The sequence below is a fragment of the Phascolarctos cinereus genome, unplaced genomic scaffold, assembly GCF_003287225.1.
Source record: "Phascolarctos cinereus isolate Bilbo 61053 unplaced genomic scaffold, phaCin_HiC Scaffold_726;HRSCAF=1367, whole genome shotgun sequence".
Taxonomy (NCBI): domain Eukaryota; kingdom Metazoa; phylum Chordata; class Mammalia; order Diprotodontia; family Phascolarctidae; genus Phascolarctos; species Phascolarctos cinereus.
Genome location: NW_027556098.1, coordinates 406,876,382 through 406,887,598, shown reverse-complemented (window position 1 = coordinate 406,887,598; position 11,217 = coordinate 406,876,382). Strand labels below are relative to the sequence as shown.

General features: G+C 45.5%; 1 protein-coding gene across 1 annotated transcript; it reads left to right on the top strand.

Annotated features, from left to right (window-relative positions):
• Positions 1-2,206: 2,206 nt before the first annotated feature.
• COX6B1 (cytochrome c oxidase subunit 6B1) lies at positions 2,207-4,827 on the top strand. The gene is made up of 4 exons (XM_020977966.2): positions 2,207-2,342; positions 3,551-3,664; positions 4,177-4,277; positions 4,635-4,827. The coding sequence occupies exons 2-4, from the start codon at positions 3,559-3,561 to the stop codon at positions 4,686-4,688; spliced, it is 261 nt and encodes an 86-aa protein (XP_020833625.1). The 5' UTR covers positions 2,207-2,342; positions 3,551-3,558; the 3' UTR covers positions 4,689-4,827.
• Positions 4,828-11,217: the final 6,390 nt, after the last annotated feature.

Sequence of the window (11,217 nt, the reverse complement as noted above, 5' to 3'; positions counted from 1 at the left end):
TGCTGGGAAAACTGGAAAGCAGTTGGCAGAAAGTAGGTATAGACCAACATCTCACACCATATACCAAGATAAGATCAAAATGGGCACATGATTTAGACAGAGAGGGGACTATCATAAGCTAATTAGGGGAGCATGGAATGATTTACCTGTCATATCTATAGATAAAGGAAGAGTTTATGACCAAAAAAGAGATAAAGAGTGTCACAGGAAGTAAAATGGATAATTTTGATTACACTAACGTAAAAGATTTTGCACAAACAAAACCAATGCAGCCAATATTAGAAAGAAAGCAATAAATGGGGGGTGGGGGACATGAATTTTTACAGTACGTTTTTCTGATAAAGGCCTCTTTTCTCAAATATATAGGGAACTGAGTAAAATAAGAACCATTCCCCAATTGATAAATGGTCAGAGTATGAACAGGCAGTTTTCAGGGAAAAAAAATCAAAGTATCAATACACAAAAAAATGCTCTAAATAATTATTCATTAGAGAAATGCAAATTAAAACAACTCAGAGATACAACCTCACATTTATCAGATTGGCTAACATGATGGAAAAGGAAAATGACAAGTGCCAGAGGAGATATGGAAGAATAGAGGTACTAATGCATTGTTGGTAGAGTTGTGAACTGGGTCCAATCATTCTGGAGAACAATTGGAACCATGCCCAAAGGGCTATAAAACTGCATAATCTTTGACCCAGCAACACTACCAGTAGGTCTGTATCCCAAAAAAGATTTTTTAAAAAATGACATATTTATACAAAAATATTTTTGGCATCCCTTTTTGTGGTGGCAAAGAATCAGAAATTGAGGAGATGCCCATCAGTTGTGGGGAATGGCAGAACAAGCTGAGGTAAATAATTGTAATTGAATACTGCGTGCTATAAGAAATGCCAAGCAGGATGATTTCAGAAAAACCTGGGAACTTACATGAATTGATGCAAAATAAAGTGAGCAGAACCCAGTGAGCATTGTACAATATATAGTAACATTGTAACAATGATCAACTGTGGAAAAACTTTGCTACTCTGATCAAGACAAAGACCCATTACAGTTCCAAAGGATTTATCCATCTGATGTGGTTTAGGGGTTCAGGGGTACTGGGACCCCAAAATCACAACACACAGGTCCTGTTCCAAAGAAGTCGACCCAAGTCTTTTTTTAGCCAAAGACAAAGTTTATTAGAACATCCGTCATATTGGGCAGACTCTTAAGGAGTCTGAACATTAGTGAGCTATTGGCTTATTGGCTAGATTATAAGAATTCCAGCATTTTAATGGAGATGAGATGGACCTTATATACAGAAAGACTGTGGGAGTTGCCAAGTAGTTTGGGGTGATGGGAGGAGGGGCCTAAGGAGATCTGGATAGGAGTGGCCAGTAAACTGGTGTGAACAGAACTCCTGGGACCTGGACAATGGAGCCTAGCTAGGATTAAGTGTGGGAAATGGCCAGGGTCCATAGGGAGGTAAGACAGTGCAGAGGAGATTGGATGTAGCCACAATGAAAGGCCAGTTGATGGGATTATAGCCTCAGGTCAATGCCAGAGATTTGGACACATGGGAAAGCCCGGGGTTTTTCCTTTCTGGGGCCCAGATCCCAACCCCATCACATCCACCTCCAAAGAGATGACTGATAATCAGTGTAGATTGAAACACACTTTTTCACTTTGTTTATTTGATTGGCTTTCAGTCAAGTCCGACTCTTTGTGATCCCATGTGGGGTTTTCTTGGCAGAGATACTGGAGTGGTTTGCCATTTCCTCCTCCAGTTCACTTGACAGATGAGGAAACTGAGGCAAACAGGATTAAATGACTAGCCCAAGGTCACACAGCTAGTAAGTGCCTGAGGCCATATCTGAATTCAGATTTCCTGACTCTGGGTCAGGCGCTCTATCTGTTGACTGACAGATTTTGGAACCAAAAATATTTTTTCAATGAATGTTAAAAATAAGTAACAGATTTATTTCTAAAAGAAAAGAAAATTCAAGCTCTTGGACTAGGGCCGGAGCAGAACGAGCGAAGGGGAGGGGACAGAAGAGGGCTCCCGGCGCTCTTGATGCGGATTGGCTCGCTGGGACATGACGGGCGGGTCCTCTGGCCCAATGGAGGCGCGCAGCGCTCTCCCCCTCCCCCCACCGCACCTCGCCCCCCCCCCCCGTGGCCGCTCTAGCCTCGCCGGAAGTCTTCGCCTCGCCTCCTCCCTACCCGCCCTGCGTCTGGGGCCTGCGCTTCCGCTTCCTGCTTCGGACCCTTAGTGCTTGAGGGTCACATTGAGTCTGCGGGGTCTGCGGGAGGAGCAGCGGGGACAGAGACAGCGACCGCGGCGGAAGCGACCTCAGGTGACCCTCCCCATCTTTGGATGTGCCGGAGTCCCCCCGCCCCAAGATATGCCCCGCAGCCCGCCCTCGGCAGTGGCCTCGGTGCCGTGCACCCCCGCAGACACCCCGGCCTCGATGCTGTGCACCCCCATAGACACCCCACACCCCGCCCTCTGCACCGGCCTCGGTGCTGTGCACCCCTGTAGGCACCCCTCATCCCACTCTGCATTCGGCTGTATGCTGCGCAGCCCCTCCCATATATCGCAGTCAGTCCTTGCCACCCTATATATACCTCATACCCAGTCTTTTACACTTGCCTATATACTGCGCATCCCCTAAATATGCCATGTACCCCACTGCTACACACCTATACATATTCCCATCTGTTTCTGTACCTCCATAGACAGTGCACATCACCCCTTTTATACTCACCTTTCTGCTGCGTACGGTAATAGATACCTGTGCCCCTCCTTCTCATCTGTCTGGTGCATGTCCCCCATGTATACTCCACATTCCACTCTCTACACTCCCCTGAATACTGCACTGCCATATATATCTCGTATAGATAAAGATAACAGATATACAGCACCCCACCTTCTACACTGGCCTGTATACTGTGCACCCCCATATGTATCTTATCCCTGCTTTTTTGCTTGTCTGTGTACTACGCCCCCTCATATACCACAACCTTAGTACTCCCATATATCATACACCCCACCTTTTACACTCACCTGTATGCTGCCCGTCCCCTCCTCACAGACCCCCCGGCCAGATATGCCTCAGCACATCTAGCCTCTGTTTCTGCCCATTTACCACTGGATATGCCATGCATCCCACCTATGTAACTTATACATATAGAACACCCCCCTCTCTACACCTGCCTATGTAAGTGCCTCCCTTCATTCATATTGCTGCATAGCCCAACATCTCCTCTTATTTATATACTGTGTGCCCCGCCTTCTCCACACATCAGGACCCTGCCTCCCACCCCCAGTCTCCCAGATTCCCTTATCCCCCCACCATTCTGTGCCTGGGTATATTGCACAGCAGCCCACCCATCCCCAGCCTGGTATATCCTACCCATAGCACAGAGTGGAACTTGGCCCAGGATTCACATTTTCTCCCTGCTGCCTCTTGGCCCACTGGGATAGACACTAGTGGGGTGGGAGAGAGGCGTTCTCTTAGGCTTGGCGGCCCGTGATTGACCCTCTGCTGTCTCTCCACTCCAGGAGCCGCCATGTCTGAAGACATCAAAACCAAGATCCAAAACTACCGCACGGCGCCCTTTGACAGCCGCTTCCCCAACCAGAACCAGACCCGTAACTGCTGGCAGAACTACCTGGGTACGCCTCCTTCCCAAGTCCTGCCCGGCACGTGCCCCCAGTTCACCCAGCATGAGTAATGAACTTGGGAGTTTCTCTCTTTCTTTCTTTTTTTCCCCAACTATACAGCAAATTTAATACAAATGCAAACAGTGCAATACAAACTGTGTTTCACTATAATTAGTTTTCTTTATAATCCAATGCATTTTACTTCTGTGCATCTAAAACATTATTTTGAGAAGGGATCCACAAGATTCTGCATGATACAGAAAAGGCTAATATCCTCCCCGACTCCTCAGCTACTTCTCCAGTTCCATTCAGTGTCAGCTTATGGAGGGAAGAAACTTTGTGTCCTTAGCCCAGTGCCTGGCGCAGAGTAGACAATACATACTTGTTAAATTGAACTAATTCCCAGGTATCTGGTCCCCTCTTGGGATCTCAGAGCCTACGATTCAGCTTCATTCTCCTGGACTCTAGGGGGTTCTCTGTCCCCTCCAGGTCAGCTACTAAGCCCCTCTTACTTTACCTCCTAGATTTTTACCGTTGTGAGAAGGCCATGAACAAGAAAGGTGGTGATGTGTCTGTCTGCCAGTGGTACAAACATGTCTACAAGTCCCTGTGTCCTCTGTCCTGGGTATGTGGCCTTGGGGGGTAGGGGCACCATACTGGGTTTATCCTTCCATTTATGCCTGCCTGCCTTTAGTGACTCTCCTAACCAGGGATGTGAAGATGTCCCTCCAGCTTGCAAGGACATAATTGTGTCCTATAGCCAGGGGGCCTGGGTACTAGCCTCAATGCTCTGTGACCCTGAGAAAATCCCCACCCCTCCCTCCCCTGGATCTTTCCCTTTCCTGTAAGATGGAAGGAATAACCTTTGGGGTGGGAGTGCTGCAATAAAGGAGTATGGGTCGCATGTAATAAATAGTTTGAGGTCTGTGGAAGAGGGAGAAAGTCAGCCTAAATCATGTTGGTATTTTTCTGTCATCTGTAGGTGAGTACTTGGGATGAACGCAGAGTGGAAGACACTTTCCCTGGGAAGATCTGAGCTGCCTCCTCTTCCTCCCTTACCCCACCCCGATGCCTGGGGCTGGATCCCTTCTTCCTTCAGAGCGGGGAAATGTGATCTGTGACTACCCTGCTCTGGGGGACCTGAATCATGTTAAAATAAACTGTGTTGGGATTGAGCAAGTGTTGAGTGTCCATGAATGTCCACAGCAGGCTAGTGAGGGAAGCAGAGGAGAAAGATTACCCCATCTCCTCCAGCCCGGCCCCCGTTCTCATTCCCTGGCCTTGAACACAGACAGGATCTCCAAGCGCTTCTACAGAGCAGCATTTCTCGGGCCCGTTAAGCTAATAGTGGGCAGAGTTTTCTTCACTCTGGAGACTAGTGAGTGGGGTTATGGAGGGTTCATCATCAGGAGCTGTATTTCTTCTCCTTAGGGGGACCCTGTGCTTTGCCATGGGTAGGCAAAGATGAGACTGGCTCTTGGGGTCCAGTTCATTTCCAGGCAGTCCCTCACCCCGCCTTTATTTAGTGTCTGGAAAGCTTGCGCTTTGCACACATTGGTCAATTTGTTTTAATTGTGGGAGGAAGTCTACAACTTACTGTGTAAAAGAAGGAAGTTCAGCTTCCTGCACCAGCATTTTCTGCCTTTGTACACAGGGTACAGGTTACCCATGCTGAGGAGTGCCATAAGGGAAGCTTAGGAAGCAGATTTGGGAGCAATGTTGGATTAAAGTTAGTAACATTTTAACTAAAGGTGCTAGAAAAGCAGATAAAGCGTCTCATTTAGTCAAGTCAGTAAAATGGGTGTAAATATTGTGCCTCAGTTACATGAGGGGATCACTGTACTGTCTGTCACTCATACACCAAAGATTCCAATAGGTCTGTGCACTTAGTGTGAGCATTCTTTCCAGTGGTGCAGATAGCAACCCATCTATACCTCGTACTGTGCAGTGAGGTCCACCAGCCATGCTAGGGGCCTTCTCTGGGTATCTTGAAGGGGATAGTGTCCCCACCTGTCCCTGCCTTGGTCTTGATCCACGTCCAGCTCACCTTGCCCTCACACCATCTCTGCACGGGTCTTTGCTGGCAATAGGCTGAAGCCTGCTGGCATCTCTCATGACCTTGTTGCCCCCTGGGTGACCCTCCCAATTCCTCAGAGACTGATGTTCCATGTGTTTTAGCCATACGTAATACAGTATTCTTCACTGGAAGATGTTAAAAGCTGGATTTTAGTTTGAAGTTGAAGCTTGAGGGTCATTTCAAAGCCCTGGATGCTTTTCTGAATGCAATCCATCCCGTTCTGTGATGCTGGGCCCTGTTTACTGTCCATCTGCAGGGACTGTCATAGGCAGAGGAACTGACAGACCGGCCTTTGGGGTTGCCTGGATGACGGGGTCCTTCCTTCATCCACTTGTTTTAATCTGTGGGTGGTTAGACTCAGCTCTGGAGCAGACCTGGTTTAGGAGGCTCAGCCATGTTAGAGCAGATAGGAGGAAGAGTGTTTAGACAGCTGGACTTGAGTTCAAATCCTCACACATTTACTAGCTGTGTGACCCAGGGCAAGTCATTTAGCTTCTCTCAGCCTCAGTTTCCTCATCTCTAAAGTGGAAACAATGTCACCTACCTTGCAGGGTTATTGTGAGAAACAAAGGAGATGTATAATACATATAATATTATGTAATACATATATAATATATGTAAGGTTCTGTAAACCTTAAAGCATTATGTAAATGCCGTTGTTGTTATAATTGATGCAGTCAGCTCAGTATCACCAACAGGAACCCCTGGAGGACCTCACCATCTCTAGGGAATGTGACCCGGGCTGTATCCTGAATGTCCGAGGCTGAGGACCTGCCATTGTGTGGCAAGCACATGTCTCCCTGCTTTCTGCCTCGATGTTAAACATCCAGGGTCATTGAACACCCTTTCCTAGAACTCTTGTGTGACTTTTAAATCTTAATTTTAGCATCAGTTTCAACTCCCCCAAGAATGGTAAAATAATTGTTAACTGCTTCCAGCTAACAAGCCAGAGTCTTTCCAGCCAAGTTGCATTCGTTGTGATGTCTGTAAATAAATGTAATCCAGCTAGAGAATCTCTAAGGATACACATTATTTTGCTGCTTCTTTTAGGAAGCAGGATTTGGGGCTTTTAGGACTGCCTTTCCTGGATGAGTTTCCTAGGCCTCTGCTCAAGTCCTAATATCCAATGCCTCATGGTGCTGGAGGGGTAACCCTGGAAGCTTGAAGGCAATGAGGGTGAGCACAAGTTCTGGACCACTCTGTCAAGCCAAAAACCTAGCGTTGGACTGTGTGGCTAATGCCCAGTTTTGATTTCTTTTTTTTCTTTTTTTCTTTTTTTTTTTTTTGCAAAGCAATTGGGGTTAAGTGACTTTTCCAGGGTCACACAGCTAGTAAGCATCTGAGGTTGGATTTGAACTCAGGTCCTCCTGATTCCAGGGCTGGTGTTCTATCCACTGTGCCACCTAGCTGCCCCCCAGTTTTGAGTTACATGCAAACAGGCTCGATGTCAGAACGTACCAAAGACCAATCTAGGTTAATTTGGACAGGATGATCACTAGATGGATCAGGGGAATGAATCCTTTTTTTTTTTCTACAGCATCTACTGAAATGAAAGTGGGTTTGTGATCAGTCTGTGTAGACCTAACTAATTAGAGTTAAGTTATAGAAGAGAGTTTGCCCTTGAATCTGCCATCTTGGTCTCTTGCCTGGAAGGCTGCCCCTTTGATTTTCTTGTCTCTTTAATCATCAGTCTCTCCCTATCTCCTGGCTCCTTCCCTAATGTGGATCAAAGTTCTTAATTCTCTCCAACTCATTTGTTTCTGCAGCACTGCTGTTGACGAATAAATGACTCTTGATGCTGCTAATTTCACGCTGCATCCATTGATACAAGTCTTTGCAGGTCTCTCTCTGAAACTTCTTCCTTTCTTACAGCACAAGTGTTCTGTCACATTTGTATGACATAACTAGTTTCATCATTCCCCAATTGATGGACATTTCCTTGGTTTCCAGTTCTTTGCCACCACAAACAGCTGCTATAAATAATACAAATACAAATCTATTATTATTAAACATTAATGATTAATTGTAATATATGATACATGATAACACATAATTAAATACATTATTAAAATAATATAAATAAGTATTTTTGTAGAGGAATGGACCTTTTCCTCTTTCATTCATCTCTTTGGGGGCCAAGTAGTGATATCAAAGAACATACACACTAGCTGTGTGAACCTGGTCAAGTCACTTAATCCTAATTGCCTAAAAGCAAAAAACAAAAACAAAAAACAAAGGACATATACAGTTTAATAATAATAACTTATATATGTCACTTACTATGTTCCAGGTATTGTGCTGAACACTTTACAATTATTATCTTTTTTGATCACCAAGCATTTATTAAACATTGCATATCCAAATAGTTGCCAACTCTTGTCATTTCCACCGCTACATTTCTTTTAGCAATTGAAATTGACTTTAAATTTTTTTTTAGAATTGTATTTTCAGTTCTGAATTCTATCCCCCACATTGAGAAGGCAAGAAATACACTGCTCGTTATAAATAGGAAGTCACGTAGAGCATTTCCACATTGGCTGTGTTGTCCCACTACATTTCTGACATCTGACCCCTTCTCTCCACTCACACAGCCCCCAGCTTAGTTTAGGTCCTCATCATGTCCTTCCTGGCTGGACGATTCCAGTGGCCTCCTAACCGATCTCCCTGACTCAAATCTCTTCCTTCTCCAGGCCATCCTCCACATAGCTGCCAAAGTGATTCTCCATATGCACAGCTCTGACTGTGTTACTCTCCCACTCAGTGAACATCAGTAGCTCCCTATTGTTCCAAAAATAAACTCAGAGTTATAGATTTAGATCTGAAAAGGACCGTAGAGGTCATTAAATCCAAACTTCTCATTTGACAGGTGAAGAAACTAAGCCCTGTCTACCTTTTAAAGCCCTTCACAACCTGACCCCATCCCATCTTTCCAGCCTCCTTCAACATCACTCTCTTTATTGCATTCTTCCATCCAGAGCCTTTTCTCTGTTCCTCATACAGGGACCTTCACCTCCAGCCTTCATGTTTTTGCCTCTGTGCCTGGAACGCACTCCCTCTTTACCTCCTTCAAGACTCAGCTACTCAATCATCCCCTTCTACAGGAAGACTTTCCTGATCCCCAGCTGCTAGTAAATCCTTTGCATTGTATTTATTCTTTTTATAATTTATGATATATTTATCGACGTAGGCACACATTTCCCTGTTAGAATTAATTTTCCTGAGAGTAGGGATTATTTATTTATTTTCGCCTTTGCATCCCCAATGCCTGGCACATTAATAAATGCTTGTGATAAATTCAGACATGATGCTAGATGCTGGGATTCTAAAGATAAAAACTAAACGGTCCCTGTCCTTAAGTGCCTTACATTCTAATGGACAGCAGACAGTATTTTTTTATTTTGTCATTGGAATCCAACATCTAGCAGTACCCAGCACATAATAAGTCCTTAACAAATGCTTCTTGGACTGGAAAGTTTCCTGGAAGTCTGGATGAAAGGCATCAACCTCACTAACCCGAGATTATCCCTTTTTCGCCACTAGATGGTGCATGGCAATCGGTAAATGTTAGCGTGACACTCAAGTTAAGAGGTCAAAGATGAGCATAGGCCCTAGCTGGGGTTTTAGGGGCTAGGGATGTAGAGCTGCGCTCTCATAGTTCTTCTGTCTGATTTTGCTAGTAGTTTTATCATCATTAATCACTTACATATACTCCTCTCCCTAGCCCTCTCTTTCCCTTCCCTTCTTCATCTCCACTGTTATTGGTGTATAGTTTTAAAAGCCACGGTTGCACGAATGCTCTTTGGCTTCTGCACGCACCTGTACACCACACTGACCCCAATTCCCCTTCCTAGTGAATTTGTCCAGTTCTAACCATGTTATTATGTGTCCATCGTTATCATGACACAGATCCTGAAGCTGTTTGAGCTCTGAAATGGGGGCAGTCTAAACCCAAAGGGGAGGACTTCCTGAAGGCTTGGGCACTCAAGCAGAAGAGGCTAAGACCTCTGGGTTGCCCCAATCAATGGGGCAGGAGAAGGGGCTCTGATACTTGGCTCTGTGACCCTGGCCAAGTCACCAGCTCTCCTGGCCTCAGTTTCTATTAAGTAACATGAGAAGACAGGACTAAATGATGGTGACAACTGGTGTTTGCAAAGCATTTTAAGAACATTTTCTTGTCTAGGCCCCCACAGCAAACGTGATTTAAATACCACATATATTTTATAGGTGAGAAAACTGAGTCTTTGAGTGATTTGGTCTTGGCCATACAGCCAATCAAATCAGAAAACTGATTTGAACCCAGGCCTCTGAACTGCAAAACAGCCTATCTACTACTACTGTGCCATGTTGTCAGGTCATTTCAGTCATGTTTGACTCAGTGAGACCTCATTTGGGGTTTTCTTGGCAGAAATACTGGAGTGGTTGGCCATTTCCTTCTCCAGTTCATTTTATAGGTGAGGAAACTGAGGTAGACAGGATGAAGTGATTAGCCCAGGGTCACACAACTAGTAAGTGTCTGAGGCTGGATTTGAACTCAGGAAGATGAACTCCTGGCCCAGCGCTCTATGCACTATGGCACCACCTAGCGCCTTACTTCCATACTGCCTCTCAGGCTGTGAGGGGCCATCCATCTCTGGTAATCTATGAATCTCCCAGGACTCCAAGCCACATTCTACCTCCTACCAACCCTGCTTCCAATAGCCTTGACGGAAACTAGGGTTCTGAGCACACCTGGGGACTCCCTCAGGAGCACATCTGTGCATGAATAAACCTCTGCCTCTCTCTGCTCCCCTTCACCTGGGGGATCTCAAAGCACTTTTATGTCTTCATGGATCTGTCTCCCCCAACCCTACCTCCCTTCATTTGTGTGTCCAGCAGGTTGCTTGTTGATTTAATAGAGCACATGCAAAATCTATCTAGGCTTCACTTTTGACTTCCTGTCATCCTGTGATCACAATGGGGGTGGGTTGGGTGCATCGGGGGCATGAAAGAAGAGCCTGAAAAAAAAGAAAATACATTAAAAAAAAAAAAAAAGAAGAGCCCTGATGGGCAGTTAACCAGAGCTATAGCTGCAGCCCCTTGAAAGTAACTCCAGACATGGAAAAGGGGACAGCCAGCCCCAATCCAGACCCCCAAGTGTAATAACCAGGTCTGCCCAGAGAGGGCAAGAGATGCAGCTAGCCATGTCAGGAAAGACTGGGGTGGGGGTGGGGGAAGGAAAAGGCTGAGACTCAAGTCCCGCCAGTGAGACTTTGCTTCATGGACCGAGGGAAGGTACACCCTTGTCCTGGCCTTGCATACTGAAATCCTGCCACCCTCTGCCCCGTCCGTGATTGGATCCTTCTCCATCTTTTTTTGTTTGTTTTGTTTTGTTTTTATAGGGTTTTTTTTATTAATTTATTTTGATTTATCAACCATCACTTCCGTAAGCTTTTGAGTTTTAAATTTTTCTTCCCTTCCTTCCCCACCTCTTTCCTCAAGATGGCACTCA